The sequence below is a fragment of the Xenopus tropicalis genome, chromosome 8 (genome assembly GCF_000004195.4).
Source record: "Xenopus tropicalis strain Nigerian chromosome 8, UCB_Xtro_10.0, whole genome shotgun sequence".
In the NCBI taxonomy this organism is placed as follows: Eukaryota; Metazoa; Chordata; class Amphibia; order Anura; family Pipidae; genus Xenopus; species Xenopus tropicalis.
In genome coordinates, this window is record NC_030684.2 from 4,726,892 (window position 1) to 4,745,144 (window position 18,253).

The 18,253-nt window shown below is 47.4% G+C and overlaps 1 protein-coding gene across 4 annotated transcripts in view; it reads left to right on the plus strand.

The window, feature by feature from the left end:
- The window catches only part of ralgps1 (Ral GEF with PH domain and SH3 binding motif 1), a 197,615-nt gene that overhangs the window by 76,076 nt on the left and 103,286 nt on the right, over positions 1-18,253 (plus strand). For all 4 annotated transcript variants that reach the window (XM_031891078.1, XM_031891079.1, XM_031891076.1 and 1 more), the window contains exon 9: positions 11,476-11,602. In XM_031891078.1, the coding sequence (XP_031746938.1) occupies positions 11,476-11,602 (127 nt within the window). The remainder of the gene's footprint in view (positions 1-11,475; positions 11,603-18,253) is intronic.

Genomic DNA, 18,253 nt, shown 5'->3' on the forward strand with positions numbered 1-18,253 from the left:
GGAATAAAAAGTAACAATAACAATAAAACTGGAGCCTCACAGAGCAATAGGGTTTGGCTGCCGGGGTCAGTGACCCCCATTTGAAAGCTGCAAAGAAAAAGGGAAATAATGGAAAAACTATAAAAAATGAAACAAAAAAGACCTATTGAAAAGTTGCTAGGAATAGGCCAATCAGAAACGCAACCCTTTCGTGATCTGGTCGATCCTCAGATAATTGCTCCTTACCCCTAAGTAGGCCCTGGCCTTGGCTTGGGGGGTCCAAAATTAAAAACCGGATGGGGAGATTTGGGAACAAATGATGTCATGAAAGGGGTGGGGCAGGCAAATATGCACCTATAAACATAGGCTGCTGGGCAGGGAGGGCAAAACGGGGGACTTAGCCAGAACCCACCCACATCCTGAAGGTCAGCCTGAACCTTAAAGCTGGACCCTCGGGTTTCCTGCTAGTACTTCCTACTGAAACAGTTTGGGGGGTTCCTTTCTGTCCTCCCATGTACAGAGTCGGGTTCTACAGAATGGGTTTGCTGAGATGGGAAGAACCTGACTGAGCCCAACCCAACTGCCCCCTGTGGGATGGAACCCCGACTGTGAGCCTGATCCCCAACATCACTGCCCAACCTGACTAATGCTCTTGTGGCTGAATGGGAGCAACTCCCAGCAACACTGTTCCACCATCTAGTGGGAACCTTCCCTGACTGAGCCCTGAGCCCAACCCAACTGACCCCTGTGGGATGGAACCCCGACTGTGAGCCTGAACCCCAACATCACTGCCCAACCTGACTAATGCTCTTGTGGCTGAATGGGAGCAACTCCCAGCAACACTGTTCCACCATCTAGTGGGAACCTTCCCTGACTGAGCCCTGAGCCCAACCCAACTGACCCCTGTGGGATGGAACCCCGACTGTGAGCCTGAACCCCAACATCACTGCCCAACCTGACTAATGCTCTTGTGGCTGAATGGGAGCAACTCCCAGCAACACGGTTCCACCATCTAGTGGGAACCTTCCCTGACTGAGCCCTGAGCCCTGAGCCCAACCCAACTGCCCCCTGTGGGATGGAACCCCGACTGTGAGCCTGATCCCCAACATCAGTGCCCAACCTGACTAATGCTCTTGTGGCTGAATGGGAGCAACTCCCAGCAACACTGTTCCACCATCTAGTGGGAACCTTCCCTGACTGAGCCCTGAGCCCAACCCAACTGACCCCTGTGGGATAGAACCCCGACTGTGAGCCTGAACCCCAACATCACTGCCCAACCTGACTAATGCTCTTGTGGCTGAATGGGAGCAACTCCCAGCAACACTGTTCCACCATCTAGTGGGAACCTTCCCTGACTGAGCCCTGAGCCCAACCCAACTGACCCCTGTGGGATGGAACCCCGACTGTGAGCCTGATCCCCAACATCACTGCCCAACCTGACTAATGCTCTTGTGGCTGAATGGGAGCAACTCCCAGCAACACGGTTCCACCATCTAGTGGGAACCTTCCCTGACTGAGCCCTGAGCCCAACCCAACTGACCCCTGTGGGATGGAACCCCGACTGTGAGCCTGATCCCCAACATCAGTGCCCAACCTGACTAATGCTCTTGTGGCTGAATGGGAGCAACTCCCAGCAACACTGTTCCACCATCTAGTGGGAACCTTCCCTGACTGAGCCCTGAGCCCAACCCAACTGCCCCCCTGTGGGATTGAACCCCGACTGTGAGCCTGATCCCCAACATCACTGCCCAACCTGACTAATGCTCTTGTGGCTGAATGGGAGCAACTCCCAGCAACACTGTTCCACCATCTAGTGGGAACCTTCCCTGACTGAGCCCTGAGCCCAACCCAACTGACCCCCTGTGGGATGGAACCCCGACTGTGAGCCTGATCCCCAACATCACTGCCCAACCTGACTAATGCTCTTGTGGCTGAATGGGAGCAACTCCCAGCAACACTGTTCCACCATCTAGTGGGAACCTTCCCTGACTGAGCCCTGAGCCCAACCCAACTGCCCCCCTGTGGGATGGAACCCCGACTGTGAGCCTGATCCCCAACATCACTGCCCAACCTGACTAATGCTCTTGTGGCTGAATGGGAGCAACTCCCAGCAACACGGTTCCAACTCCTAGTAGGAATTCCCAGCAGCACAACCATAAGAGGGGGTTTCTCGGTTGAGGGGGAAGTTTCTGTAGAATCCTGGAATCTCCATGACCCTTAGATGCAAAAACAGGGACTTTCTGTGTTTCCCTTTGATTGAACGAAGGGGCCGGATCTCTGATTGATTTGGGAAATTGCCCCGTGCCGCGGGTGGGACATATCCACGTGCCAGAACCAAAACCCTCCTGAACTTCCAGCCCCGGGGCAGCACTTAGCCTCTGCCATTCCCAATAAACATCACGGCGAGACCTGAATGTGCGCTCAGTTCCGCTCCAAGAATCATTTCTGGGCACCGGCGCTGCTCTTACCACCGGCGAGGCGGCCAACCCAAACACCGGCCTGAAACCTGATCCCTAATTGCCCCTTTCCCTCCTTATACTCTTACTGTGAATGGGCAGAGTTTGGGCCAAATTGGTTTCCTGCTCCTGCTACTATAGGCACCATCTCTCCCTACTATACCTGCTATCCCACAGCCCCAGTCCCTTCCCAGAGGCTATTATCCCCCCACTGCTACTATAGGCACCATCTCTCCCTACTATACCTGCTATCCCACAGCCCCAGTCCCTTCCCAGAGGCTATTATCCCCCCACTGCTACTATAGGCACCATCTCTCCCTACTATACCTGCTATCCCACAGCCCCATCCCTTCCCAGAGGCTATTATCCCACTGCTACTATAGGCACCATCTCTCCCTACTATACCTGCTATCCCACAGCCCCAGTCCCTTCCCAGAGGCTATTATCCCACTGCTACTATAGGCACCATCTCTCCCTACTATACCTGCTATCCCACAGCCCCAGTCCCTTCCCAGAGGCTATTATCCCACTGCTACTATAGGCACCATCTCTCCCTACTATACCTGCTATCCCACAGCCCCAGTCCCTTCCCAGAGGCTATTATCCCACTGCTACTATAGGCACCATCTCTCCCTACTATACCTGCTATCCCACAGCCCCAGTCCCTTCCCAGAGGCTATTATCCCACTGCTACTATAGGCACCATCTCTCCCTACTATACCTGCTATCCCACAGCCCCAGTCCCTTCCCAGAGGCTATTATCCCCCCACTGCTACTATAGGCACCATCTCTCCCTACTATACCTGCTATCCCACAGCCCCATCCCTTCCCAGAGGCTATTATCCCACTGCTACTATAGGCACCATCTCTCCCTACTATACCTGCTATCCCACAGCCCCAGTCCCTTCCCAGAGGCTATTATCCCACTGCTACTATAGGCACCATCTCTCCCTACTATACCTGCTATCCCACAGCCCCAGTCCCTTCCCAGAGGCTATTATCTCCCCACTGCTACTATAGGCACCATCTCTCCCTACTATACCTGCTATCCCACAGCCCCAGTCCCTTCCCAGAGGCTATTATCCCCCCACTGCTACTATAGGCACCATCTCTCCCTACTATACTGTTGATTTTTCAAATTCTTACTACAGCTGATTCTTTTTAATTGGCGTGGCCTTAATTCTTTTGCCCCTTTTGCGTATTTTTCCCCATTAGCCCAGCTGGTTTAAGCTGATTATTTCCGGAACATTTTTGCACATCTGGAGTGAAGCTAATTTTGGGGGGATTATTACTAAGATGGCATTTGCAGAACAGGTGGAGCTTTTCTATTTTAGCAGCTGTTTATCTGTATCACATTGCAGAATACGACGTGCTTTGATTTATTTTGTAACTGAAACCTATCAGATGTTATCTCAGTACCTGTACCGGCAGGCTTTTAATTCAATTAATTGTGCCTCACAAATATTTACACACAGTTTGTCTTACATACGAACAACAGATGAGATGTCGTTCTCAATATATAATAATAGAATAAACTGGCCTTCAGGCTGGGCCCCCTTAGCCCATAACAAGGTTACAGATATATAGAAACATTGGGGTAACAGTCACCCCACTATAGTTCCAGGGGTACCCAGGGCACAAATAAGCACTCACCCCAAATCCCCCCCTAACTGGCCTTCAGGCTGGGCCCCCTTAGCCCATAACAAGGTTACAGATATATAGAAACATTGGGGTAACAGTCACCCCGCTATAGTTCCAGGGGTACCCAGGGCACAAATAAGCACTCACCCCAAATCCCCCCCTAACTGGCCTTCAGGCTGGGCCCCCTTAGCCCATAACAAGGTTACAGATATATAGAAACATTGGGGTAACAGTCACCCTGCTATAGTTCCAGGGGTACCCAGGGCACAAATAAGCACTCACCCCAAATCCCCCCTAACTGGCCTTCAGGCTGGGCCCCCTTAGCCCATAATAAGGTTACAGATATATAGAAACATTGGGGTAACAGTCACCCCGCTATAGTTCCAGGGGTACCCAGGGCACAAATAAGCACTCACCCCAAATCCCCCCCTAACTGGCCTTCAGGCTGGGCCCCCTTAGCCCATAACAAGGTTACAGATATATAGAAACATTGGGGTAACAGTCACCCTGCTATAGTTCCAGGGGTACCCAGGGCACAAATAAGCACTCACCCCAAATCCCCCCCTAACTGGCCTTCAGGCTGGGCCCCCTTAGCCCATAACAAGGTTACAGATATATAGAAACATTGGGGTAACAGTCACCCCGCTATAGTTCCAGGGGTACCCAGGGCACAAATAAGCACTCACCCCAAATCCCCCCCTAACTGGCCTTCAGGCTGGGCCCCCTTAGCCCATAACAAGGTTACAGATATATAGAAACATTGGGGTAACAGTCACCCCGCTATAGTTCCAGGGGTACCCAGGGCACAAATAAGCACTCACCCCAGCAGGGAATGGGCCGCAGACATATTGATACGTTTCCCTATTGCATGACAAGCACCGTATGGATAAACCCTGGAGTCGGACTCTGGGCCAGGGAACATGTTCTGGTTCTAATTAAAGGGGAAACGAGCGCTCGCACGGAGGGGTATGATATCCTCGTCATGTCTTTGTCTCAGTACATAGTTACATTATTTTGGTATCGGATCCGGGGGCCAGAACTGTCAGAACATATGAATGAATATAATGTATGCAGTGGTATTGTACGACCAATTGCAACAGATCTTTTCAACTGTTTCCACTTGCTGTGCTGTTAACTTTTAGTATGATGTAGAGAGGGATATTCTGAGACAATTTGCAATTGGTCTTCATTATTTGTAGTTTTTTAGTTATTTCACTTTTTGTTCAGCAGCTATCTGGTTGCTAGGGTCCAAATTACCTTAGCAACCAGGGAGTGGTTTGAATGAGAGACTGGTATATGAATGGGGAGGGGCTGAATAGAAAGATAAGGAATAAAAAGTAACAATAACAATAAAACTGGAGCCTCACAGAGCAATAGGGTTTGGCTGCCGGGGTCAGTTATCCTGTTGCTAGGGCTCAAAGTACCTTAGCAACCAGGGAGTGGTTTGGATGAAAGGCTGGTATAGGAATAGGGGAGGGGCTGAATAGAAAGATAAGGAATAAAAAGTAACAATAACAATAAAACTGGAGCCTCACAAAGCAATAGGGTTTGGCTACCGGGGTCAGTGACCCCGATTTGAAAGCTGGAAATATATGGCAAACAGTTCAAAAACTATAAAAAATATATAAATAGAGGAGCATTGGCGCCCCCTCAAGGTCTCTCTCTTGGTCTCGTTCATTGGCTTACGGTGACCATACGTGCCCACTCTAGGTCTCTGTCTTGGTCTCGTTCATTGGCTTACGGTGACCATACATGCCCACTCAAGGTCTCTCTTGGTCTCTTTCATTGGCTTACAGTGACCATACGTGCCCACTCTAGGTCTCTGTCTTGGTCTCTTTCATTGGCTTACGGTGGCCATACGTGCCCACTCAAGGTCTCTCTCTTAGTCTCTTTCATTGGCTTACGGTGGCCATACGTGCCCACTCAAGGTCTTTCTCTTAGTCTCTTTCATTGGCTTACGGTGGCCATACGTGCCCATTCAATGTCTCTCTCTTAGTCTCCTTCATTGGCTTACGGTGGCCATACGCACCCACTCTAGGTCTCTCTCTTAGTCTCTTTCATTGGCTTACGGTGGCCATACGTGCCCACTCTAGGTCTCTCTCCTAGTCTCTTTCATTGGCTTACGGTGGCCATACGTGCCCATTCAAGGTCTCCATTTTAGTCTCTTTCATTGGCTTATGGTGGCCATATGCGCCCACTCTAGGTCTCTCTCTTAGTCTCTTTCATTGGCTTACGGTGGCCATACGTGCCCACTCTAGGTCTCTCTCTTAGTCTCTTTCATTGGCTTACAGTGGCCGTACACAGTATGATTTACTCTTTAGGTAGGGCTTCCAAAAGAGCCAAAACGATTGCATTGCAATGAAGGGAATAGGAGAAGTCGCAGTGAGGGCCAGATATTGGTTAAGGAGGCCTGTCGGAGCAGATAAGCTGCACGTTGGTCTTAAGGATCCAAATTGGCAGCTGAAGCCATCCCCTGTATGGCCACATTTACTCTCCAGCTACCTCCATAGCTCTCATCTGGTTTACATCTACTTTGTTCTTCGGGTGATGTGATAGACCCACCCATGCTACAGGGACAACCACTTGGCTTGAACGCGGCTGTTGTGATGTGGTCAACTGAAGGTTGAGTTGAAATGGCCATCAAAGTGTCTTCTGTGTTTTTCTGTCAGAGCAGATACTTGGGGGTCGTAGATGGCAGCACTAGTGTCCACTAGTTGGGCAAAAGTGTGCAGACTACTCCAACTACTCCAGTACAAAACATGATTGTGTTCTCATGTGAAAAAAAAGCTTGATTATTAATGTTCCTCTTGTGTTTGCCAGAGTCACTTTTTTGGCTTTGGTTAACGCTTACCTGGATAGAAATGGCAACCCGTGGGCTTCTCTTCAGGATATCTGACCAACGCAATATTTTGGCCACAGGAATTGACCACTAAGACTAATAAGTCGACTAATCGCTCCTTCAATCTTATTGCTTGGTTGGAGGTTGGGTGGATGGAATGTGGAGAAGAGAAGAAGAAGAACCAGATGACAATTCTGAAATTTGTAACTTTCCCTCAGATCTTCTCCCCATTACTAAATATTACTTACATGGGGTGGCTCATATCCATTTACAAATGAATAACTGCATTGAGAAGTTCCATGGTTTCTTCGGAACTCCACTTCAGGTTTGCCAGGACCTCAATGTACAGAGAACGTTCTGGTCTCCAGTTGGATAAATAACCGAAACAGTGCAAACCATTTGCCTGGCTTGGAGGCTCCTGTTCTCAATTCATCATGAGGTTCCTCGGCTCGTTACATGGAAAGAAACTCCAGTTCTGATGAACAGGAAAAGCCTGAACCTATTGTTCTCATAAATTTTCCTCGTTGAATAATAGGTCTTTGCTACATTAAACCACTTAATTGAGGAAACTGCAGAGTTTCATAAGTCAAAGCTTGGCAGCATTTCTATAGGTTTCTCTGTTGTGTATTTCCCAGCTGGCTCGACCCGCGCCACTTTTAGATTGCTAAGCTGTTCTCGGAATGGAAGTGCTTTACCTGTCAGTGTTGCCCCACTGTGCCCCTGGTGCCTGGGCAGATAAAGCAACAGTGACCTTGCAGGTATTCACTTGTTTCTTTTTCAGATTCTGCCTTGCTCTTTCGAGCCATTGTATCCCATAGCTGAGGGTTTTGGAGTTGTACGTGGTTTTTTTGGTTGAGGGGAGTATAAAATCATGGCGTATTCTTTGATCGGCACTTGAATAAAATAAAGATGGCCTACATGTTGAGATGAGTGGGTCTTCTCCCGAAATGGCCACCATGCCAAGTCGGGTGAAATGGGGTTTATTTGACTTTATGGCCCTAGAGCCAAACGATCGGATTACAATGGGGGGGGTATAGGCGCCGTCAGACCAAGGACTGCACCATTGAGCCATTGAGGTCCTTGCCCTATCCATATCTGGCCCTAGGGCCAAACGATCAGATTACAATCAGGGGGTATAGGCGCCATCGGACCAAGTACTGCATGTTTGAGCCATTGAGGTCCTTGCCCTATTGATATCTGGCCCTAGGGCCAAACGATCAGATTACAGTGGAGAGGCATAGGCGCCGTCGGACCAAGGACTGCATCATTGAGCCATTGAGGTCCTTGCCCTGTGGATATCTGGCCCTAGGGCCATACGATCAGATTACAGTGGGGGGCATAGGCACCGTCGGACCAAGGACTGCATCATTGAGCCATTGAGGTCCTTGCTCTATCGATATCTCACCCTAGGGCCAAACGATCGGATTACAATGGGGGGCATAGGCGCCGTTAGACCAAGTACTGCATTATTGAGCCTTTGAGGTCCTTGCCCTATGGATATCTGGCCCTAGGGCCAAACGATCAGATTACAGGGCATGGGGGCTGTCGGACCAAGGACTGCATCATTGAGCCATTGAGGTCCTTGCCCTAAGGATATCTGGCCCTAGGGCCAAACGATCAGATTACAATGGGGGGGCATAGGCGCCTTCGGACCAAGTACTGCATCATTGAGCCTTTGAAGTCCTTGCCCTATGGATATCTGGCCCTAGGGCCAAACAATCGGATTACAATGGGGGGGGGTGCATAGGCGCCGTTGGACCAAGGACTGCATCATTGAGCCTTTGAGGTCCTTGCCCCATCGATATCTGGCCCTAGGGCCCAACGATCGGATTACAATAGGGGACATAGGCGCCGTCAGACCAAGGAGTTCACCATTGAGCCATTGAGGTCCTTGCCCTATCGATATCTGGCTGAAAATCGGCCAGGTGTCAACCAGGGTGCCTCACTCTTGATACCTCCAAAAGCCTCTTCAGAACACTCTTAAGGTGTCCCCATAAGATAAGATCTAATCTGTCTAAATGACCTTCAGCTTAAATCTGCCCACATATGGCCACCTTAAGAGTGTCATGAAGAGACCTTTAGAGGTATCAAGTATGTCCTATAAACAGATGTCTCTTTCTTATGTTATTAATGCAGCAGGCCAATTGCAAGTGACAGCTTTCTTTACTCAGAACATCTTAAAAACATTTTAAAATCCCAAAACTGAGACATAAAAAGTCAAGATTCCCCCCCGAATAGGAAATTTCGACCTCATCTTCCAGTTGGCGACACGAACGCCGGCAGCTGTCAGGTTTCTCGGAGCAATGTTGGCTGCACACCCTCAGAGCTGATATTTTATTAATCCTGTCAAGGAACGGACATTTTTGGGAACCGATTTCGGCATGCAGACACTCAACAATACGCCGGGGCCAAAATATTATCAGATTCTTCTGGATCCAATAGAATTCTTTCCACTCTGTAGCTTCACGTTGCCCTTTCTCTCTTCCCCGGGGTTGGTTTTAACGTAGTTAAACTCTCTTATCTCTGTGTGCAGTGACCCATCTCTCAGATCTTCTGTATCTTTGGCCAAACGAGATGTCTCTTTTATTTCATTGTTCGTGTTTTTGCCATTTTTTTTCCACCTAAGGAAGATTGGAGATGACTTTGAAGATGGGGTTTTCTTTGGCTTCTTCTGGATCATCTTCTGTACATGGACCAGAGTTTGAACTTGGTGGACCTTTGTCTTCGTTAGACATTCACCATATCTAGTGTTTGGTTCATTGAATCCCATCGCTTTTCTCAGAGTTGGGATTCGGTGGGCGGTTCCCACAAAGGTCACATGAATTTTTGTTTACAGTAGATGCAATTTTTATTATTTATCTACATTTTTAGGGTTTGGCTAAAGCTCAGTATGGAGCCAGATCCTCTGTAGAGGTTTCAATATTCGGCAAATCCAAGATTTATGGATTCAGTACGTCCCCTTTCTTTCGTTCAACCTCATTTTCTATGTAACTGTGTTGACATCATCAACAGAGCCGTCCTGTTGGAGAGGAGATGCCTACCCATCGGCTTCAATTGCATGACATCATCAAGCTCGAGAACATGCTATATTTGAATGTACTGGTTAAATACATGTAAAAAGTGAGACTGAACATATCTAAATCAATAATTTATCTAAAGCAGGGGTCCTCAAACTTCTTTACCAAGGGGCCAGTTCAATGGCCCCTCAGACTGTTGGGGGGCCGGACCACCACCACCACTCCCCCCCCACCCACCCCCGTCAAACTATGGGCTTCTCCTGCATTCTCTTCCAGCACCGCGCTCCGTCGGTCTACCCTCCAGCTGCCCGCTGAATCCTACCTTTTCTTGCTCCCCCCCACTCCGTCTGTGTTCCCAGCTCCCCGTCCCGCTCCCCACTGAGTCCTCTCTCTCCGCTCCTTGCTAAGTCCTCTCTCTCCGCTCCCCGCTGAGTCCTCTCTCTCTGCTCCCTGCTAAGCCCGCTCTCTCCGCTCCCCACTGAGTCCTCTCTCTCCGCTCCTTGCTAAGTCCTCTCTCTCCGCTCCCCGCTGAGTCCTCTCTCTCTGCTCCCTGCTAAGCCCGCTCTCTCCGCTCCCCGCTGAGTCCTCTCTCTCCGCTCCCTGCTGAGTCCTCTCTCTCCGCTCCCTGCTGAGTCCTCTCTCTCCGCTACCCGCTGAGTCCTCTCTCTCCGCTGCCTGCTGAGTCCACTCTCTCCGCTCCCTGCTGAGTCCTCTCTCTCCGCTCCCCGCTGAGTCCTCTCTCTCCGCTCCCTGCTGAGTCCTCTCTCTCTTCTGCCAGGGGTGAGGACGCAGGGGGGGGCCGGGTAAATTACCCTGGGGGGGCTGGATCTGGCCCGCGGGCCATAGTTTGAGGACCCCTGATCTAAGGCAGATGCCTGTGGCACAGTAGGTTTTTTAGCCTAGTTTGCCCCAATGGCCCAAAGTCATGAAAAGCACCACATATGCCCATGGCCTTAAAAACAGGCCCTCCTTGAAGTTGGAAGAACGTATTTTGTTGGAGTCCAGTCACCATAGGAAAACTTGGAGGTCAATATATAATAATCACCCCCTGCCCCCCACCGGACACTTGCAACTAAGTCCCATGGCGGAGCCACCTTGGTTTTAATTAGAGATGTCGTACTTTGCCTTTAGGAATGCAACTGTCGGCCAGTAGCTCCATGGGAATGTTGAGTTCTGTATATTATCAGCAGCTGCGGGATTGTGGCTTTCACATTCTCCCTATAAACCATAACATTCTTCTCTCCTTTTTTTAGCTTCACATATTTGTTTTTTTTCTAATTAATTCAGGATTTGAGAAGCCTCCAAGGAGACCCGAAAATATCACCGGAACATGTCCCTTATGATCATACTGAAAAAATTAGATGTAGAATTTTATTTACATTCCGGGAATACCTGTTATTCATAGGTCAGGCAGCCGCCATTGGTGGGCGTTGTAGGCCAACATGACCTGGTCCCAGCCAAAGCCAAAAAATTGCAATTGAATTAGACTCGTTTTTTTTCCTGAGCCCCCAATGGCCACCTAATATTCTTCTTCTGCTTCCAGCTTCTGAACCGAAAGGACAAAACAACCTTTGAGAAGTTGGATTATCTGCTGTCCAAAGAGGACAACTGCAAGCGGATGCGGGAGCACATACGAAGCTTGAAGATGGTCCCTTGTATCCCCTACTTAGGTAGGTCTCTCTTATTTATACTGAATGGAGAGAGCGTTTGGCTGTTCATTGTTACAGTTAGTGACCATATTTGTTTTTGGAATGTAACATGGAATGATGGTGGTCTGGGAAGTATCTTCCACAGGGATGGCTTCTATCAACAGTCATACTTAGCCATCCCAACTGGATCGATGGAAGAGATGCCTCGTCTCAAGACCCATCATGGAGGACTCAATAACCCATAATGAGTCCTCCATGATGGGCCTTGAGACGAGGCATGTGAAATGATGTTGGTCTGGGAAGTATCTTCCACAGAGGATGGCTTCTATCAACAGTCAAACTTAGCCATCCCAACTGGATCGATGGAAGAGATGCCTCGTCTCAAGGCCCATCATGGAGGACTTAATAACCCATATTGAGTCCTCCATGATGGGCCTTGAGATGAGGCATCTCTTCCATTGATCCAGTTCGGTATGGCTAAGTTTTCCCCTTAATTATCATTGCTAACGGCCTTGGGTTCAGTTCTTCTGGGTCATGCCAAAGCTATTCTAAGGCTGTTAGCAATGATAATTAAGGGGAAACGCCATGTGAAATGATGGTGGTCTGGGAAGTATCTTCCACAGAGACTGGCTTCTATCAACAGTCCCAACTGGACCAATGGAAGAGATGCCTCGTCTCAAAGCCCATCATGGAGGACTCAATATGGGTTACTGAGTCCTCCATGATGAGCCTTGAGATGAGGCATCTCTTCCATTGATCCAGTTGAGATGGCAAAGTTTGATGTTGATATAAGCCAGTCTCTGTGGAAGATACTTCCCAGACCAACATAATTTCACGTGCCGTTTCCCCTTAATTATCATTGCTAACGGCCTTAGAATAGCTTTGGCATGACCCAGAAGAACTGAACCCATCAACAGATGCCGTCACATATACACAATACGCATTTCAAACACACAGTCTAAATGAGCCGTGCTTGTTGCACACAAACGCATTTATTTCATACACACAAGCGTGCCTCGCTGTAAAGTAACGAGCTTCGGAAATTAAATATAAAGTAACGACGATAGCTGTTTAATAGACCGTATAAATGGCCCTCAGAGCAGCGCAAGGAGCCAGATAATGAGCAGCATATTGTGCCGTCGGCTGGAGATATGTTATACAAACTTTATTGAGGGGGAATTAACCCAGCGGGTCCCGGGGCAGTCACAGCAAGGACGGAGATAGAGGAATGTCTAGTCAGCATTTGAGATTACAGGGTTGGAAGCGTTCCTCAGGCAGGAGGTAAGCATCCCAAGCATGTCTGTGGCTTTGCATTGGCCCCAACTTTTGCTAGTGAAGAAGCTGAAAGAGGCATTTTCGGCACGGTAAGCCATGAATCTGTAGTTTGGGATAACATACAATATACGGAGTCCCCCGTCGCATTGATTTTCCAGTCTCGAGTGCTAAAACGAGACCGATCGTCCAAAATGGTCTTCTTGGGGCCTACAACGAAACAACTCTTAAGTAAGGCTGATTTAGTGCAAGGAGCCAGATAATGAGCTGGAGATATGTTGCATAAACTTTATTTAAGGGAATTTGCCCAGTGGGTCCCAGGGCAGTCACAGCAAGGATGGAGATAGAGGAATGTCTAGTCAGCATTTGAGATTATAGGTTTGGAAGCGTTCCTCAGGCAGGAGATAAGCATCCCCAGCATGTCTGTGGCTTTGCCTTGGCCCCAACTTCTGCTGGTGAATAAGCTGAAAGAGGCATTTTCGGCACAGTAAGCCATGGATCTGTAGTTTGGGATAACATACATTATACGGAGTCACCCGTCGCCTTGATTTTCCAATCTCGAGTGCTAAAACGAGACCGATCGTCCAAAATGGTCTTCTTGGGGCCTACAACGAAACAACTCTAAGTAAGGCTGATTTAGTGCAAGGAGCCAGAAAATGATTTGGAAATTTATTGAGGGGGAATTTGCCCAGTGGGTCCCGGGGCAGTCACAGCAAGGACGGAGATAGAGAAATGTCTAGTCGGCATTTTAGATTATAGGATTGGAAGCGTTCCTCAGGCAGGAGATAAGCATCCCCAGCATGTCTGTGGCTTTGCATTGGCCTCAACTTCTGCTAGTGAAGAAGCTGAAAGAGGCATTTTCGGCACAGTAAGCCGTGGATCTGTAGTTTGGGATAACATACAATATACGGAGTCACCAATCTCAAGTGCTAAAAAGAGGCTGATGGTCCAAAATGGTCTTCTTGGGGCCTACAAAGAAACAACTCTAAGTAAGGCTGATTTAGTGCAAGGAGCCAGATAATGAGCAGCTTATTGTGCTATCTGCTGGAGATATGTTGCATAAACTTTATTCAAGGGGAATTTGCCCAGTGGGTGCCGGGGCAGTCACAGCAAGGACGGAGATAGAGGAATGTCTAGTCAGCATTTTAGATTATAGGGTTGGAAGCGTTCCTCAGGCAGGAGATAAGCATCCCCAGCATGTCTGTGGCTTTGCATTGGCCTCAACTTTTGCCGTCGAATCTGCTGAAAGAGCCATTTTCGGCACAGTAAGCTCCTTGGAATCATTGCTATTATGTGCATTCTGGTCTGGATGAGTGATCATCCAAATTGGTCTTCTTGGGGCCTACAAAGAACCAACAATAAGTCAGAATTGTATGTATTATCCATGCGTGCTTGGCCCTCATGTATTATCCATGTAAGTAACGAAACATTCCCCTTAGTTAAATAGTTCCTCACTCATCAGTGGAACAAATGCCGTCATACCATGTGGGGGGGGGGACGGGACCCTATTGGAATTTCCACAGTTTGTTAATGTAAGAAGAAAGAGACTGCGGTAATTGACTGTTATTTAGCATGTGTTTCCAGGCGAGCTTGGTGTTTGTTGAGCATCGTGTCTTGTGGATGTCGTCTCGATATAAACACGTAATCTTTACAGACAAGAAGGAGTAGACGGGCCATTTTTTTTCTTTTTAATTTAATTTAATGAGCGTGCACCAACCATCTGTCTTTAATACTCTACACAAGCCTTGGAACTCTCTTTGCAGTCGGCTAATAACTGTCTGAAAGACAATGGGCCAATAAATGAGTTAGCGTCTAATGAAGTCAGAGGTTATTGGCAGTTTTACTTCTACCTGCCATTGTCCCCTAGGTGTGGCCTCGGGCTTGTCCAGATGAACAGGTTCATGAATCAGTGCTCTCCATAGTGGTGAGAACTTCCTAGGTTTCCTTATACAGCAGTTTTACTTCTACCTGCCATTGTCCCCTAGGCGTGGCCTCGGGCTGGTCCAGATGAACAGGTCATGAATCAGCCTAGGTGAGACATCCTAGGTTTGCTTATACAGAAACATACCATTAGGTAGGAGGTATAATAGTAAAATGATTGTTGGGTTACCAAAATGGTCTAAACGAGTGGGTTTCTGGCAGTTGACTCCTAGTGTGGCCCTTAGATTGATAGTAGTAATGCGTTTCCCTGGAAACTTGGACAATTGGTGAGGTCTGTGACCTGGACTTGCCATTGATTACATATTAATCTTTCTTGAAAGCAGAAGAAGGCTCATTATCCAGCTTTTGGGTCCACCATGTTGGAACTCCTGCGTTGTCATCTTGCATGCAGTTGTATTATACTAAATCCTTAGTATCTAAAGACTTTGGTTAAAAAAATAGCATTTTCTTCACCAACAGGACCCCCCCACCCCCCTATCTACTTTTAACTCACTATGACAGTAGTAATCAAATGTTTTCAGTTCAAACCCCCCTTGATAACCCTTTGAAGGTCCAACCTTTGGTCAGAGACCCTTACCACACAAAATGGGTATAGATATGAGAAAATATCAGCACATCAGTCATTCAGCCATAGTTCCAAGAATATTTCAGTAGTAATCAAATGTTTTCAGTTCAAACCCCCCCATATAACCCTTTGAAGGTCCAACCTTGAAGGTCCAACCTTTGGTCAGAGCCCCTTACCACACAAAATGGGTATAGATATGGGAAAATATCAGCACATCAGTCATTCAGCCATAGTTCCAAGAATATTTCAGTATTAATCAAATGTTTTCATTTCAAACCCCCCTTGATAACCCTTTGAAGGTCCAACCTTTGGTCAGAGCCCCTTACCACACAAAATGGGTATAGATATGGGAAAATATCAGCACATCAGTCATTCAGCCATAGTTCCAAGAATATTTCAGTATTAATCAAATGTTTTCATTTCAAACCCCCCTTGATAACCCTTTGAAGGTCCAACCTTGAAGGTCCAACCTTTGGTCAGAGACCCTTACCACATGAAATGGGTACAGATATGGGAAAATCTCAGCACGTCAGTCATTCAGCCATAGTTCCAAGAATATTTCAGTAGTAATCAAATGTTTTCAGTTCAAACCCCCCTTGATACCCCTTTGAAGGTCCAACCTTTGGCCAGAGCCCCCTTACCACACAAAATGGGTATAGATATGGGAAAATATCAGTGCATCAGGCATTCAGCCATAGTTCCAAGAATATTTCAGTAGTAATCAAATGTTTTCAGTTCAAACCCCCCTTGATAACCCCTTGAAGGCCCAACCTTTGCTTATATGAACAGGAGAGGACTGTTATATGAACAGGAGAGGACCCCCATTTGAAAGCTGGGAAGATGTAGGCAAATAATTCAAAAACTATAAATAATAAAGACTAATCAGAATTGCCCATTCTATAACAATTAACTTTGAGACTGCCCCTTTAAACCTCACCCTAGATGGCCTTCAAGCTGAGCCCCCACCACTGCTCCAAGGGGGCAGCCACAGGGTTTGGGAAGCACTGCACTATGCACTGGCGAATATCCCTGACCCCAAACTTTCAGTCGACGTTGTTCGGTAGAAATAATAAGAGAAAACACTTCATTTAGGATATTTATCCCAATGTTTAATGGGAGCTTTGGCCGGACAGAAGGAAACTTTCAGAGAGCAGCCCGTGCTTGCAGCCATTGTTACATAGTTACATAGTTACATAGTTACATAGGGTTGAAAAAAGACCTGTGTCCATCAAGTTCAACCCATCCAAGTAAACCCAGCACACCTAACCCACACCTACCAATCTATACTCACATACATAAACTATAAATACAACCACTAGTACTAACTGTAGATATTAGTATCACAATAGCCTTGGATATTCTGATTGATCAAGAACTCATCCAGGCCCCTCTTAAAGGCATTAACAGAATCTGCCATTACCACATCACTAGGAAGGGCATTCCATAACCTCACTGCCCTCACCGTGAAAAACCACCTACGCTGCTTCAAATGGAAGCTCCGTTCCTCTAATCTAAAGGGGTGACCTCTGGTGCGTTGATTGTTTTTATGGGAAAAAAGAACATCCCCCAACTGCCTATAATCCCCTCTAATGTACTTGTACAGAGTAATCATGTCCCCTCGCAAGCGCCTCTTTTCCAGAGAAAACAACCCCAACCTCGACAGTCTAACCTCATAGTTTAAATCTTCCATCCCCTTAACCAGTTTAGTTGCACGTCTCTGCACTCTCTCCAGCTCATTAATATCCTTCTTAAGGACTGGAGCCCAAAACTGCACTGCATACTCAAGGTGAGGCCTTACCAGGGACCTATAAAGGGGCAAAATTATGTTCTCATCCCTTGAGTCAATGCCCTTTTTTATACAAGACAGCACTTTATTTGCTTTAGTAGCCACAGAATGACACTGCCTGGAATTAGACAACTTGTTATCAACAAAAACCCCTAGATCCTTCTCCATTGTGCGTCTCTATTAGTGTATACAAAGCCATTAACCGGTAATTCAATTCTGCTTTTGGGGTAGAAGAAGCCAATAAAGATCCTGGGAATAACACCAAAACCCTACAGACTTGGGATGACATTTTTGTTTTTCTTTCACCCATAAATCTCAACATGTCAACGTTCCGTCCAAGCTGGTCGTTCCGGGTGTGGGAATAGGATCATCATAAGCCCCTTGGAATGATGGGTAAACAGATCACCTGTAAGTTCCTCGTCGGTGCCAGGGGATAGCATTACTGACCTGCCGCGTAGGTTCGCCGAGCAGCCGGGAACATTAATATCTCACGTATCCCTGTTTGACCTGCTCCACCAAATCCCACAAGCAGTAAATTTCTTTGAACTGCTAAGTCAACATTTTTTCCGTTTTTTTTTTTTAAGCAAATGCGGCTGGTTTGTAGGCAAAGAAACCCAATCCCCCCCCACCAATATAACTTTGAAGAGAATGACGACGGGCGGTTTTATGATTGAAACTTGTAAGTAGCAGTTTCAGCCCCCCCTCCCCTTCTAACCAGTCATCTTTAACTGGCCTATATCATTACAAACGATACTAAGTACTCCTAAAAACGTGGCTCGTTATTAATGTGATCAAGATGAGAAAAACCAGACATTTTTTGTAAAACCGTTGGCGTCCCGACCGGTCTATGACACAACCGAACATTGAAACAACATGTTGTGTCTCTGTAATTGTGTCGGTGGGTTAAAGGGATGTAAAAACAAGAATAACGTTTGGGGCAATTAATAAAGAATCTAATTCTAAGCAGTTTCCCCACATCCATTCATTCCCAATGCTCATTGGGTTATAGTTATGTATTAATATAATTGCTTTGGAAAACAGTGTCTGTTCGGCCATTTCTGCTCCTCGTCATGGCGACGTTTGAAACAATGTATCAACTGACCTGGCT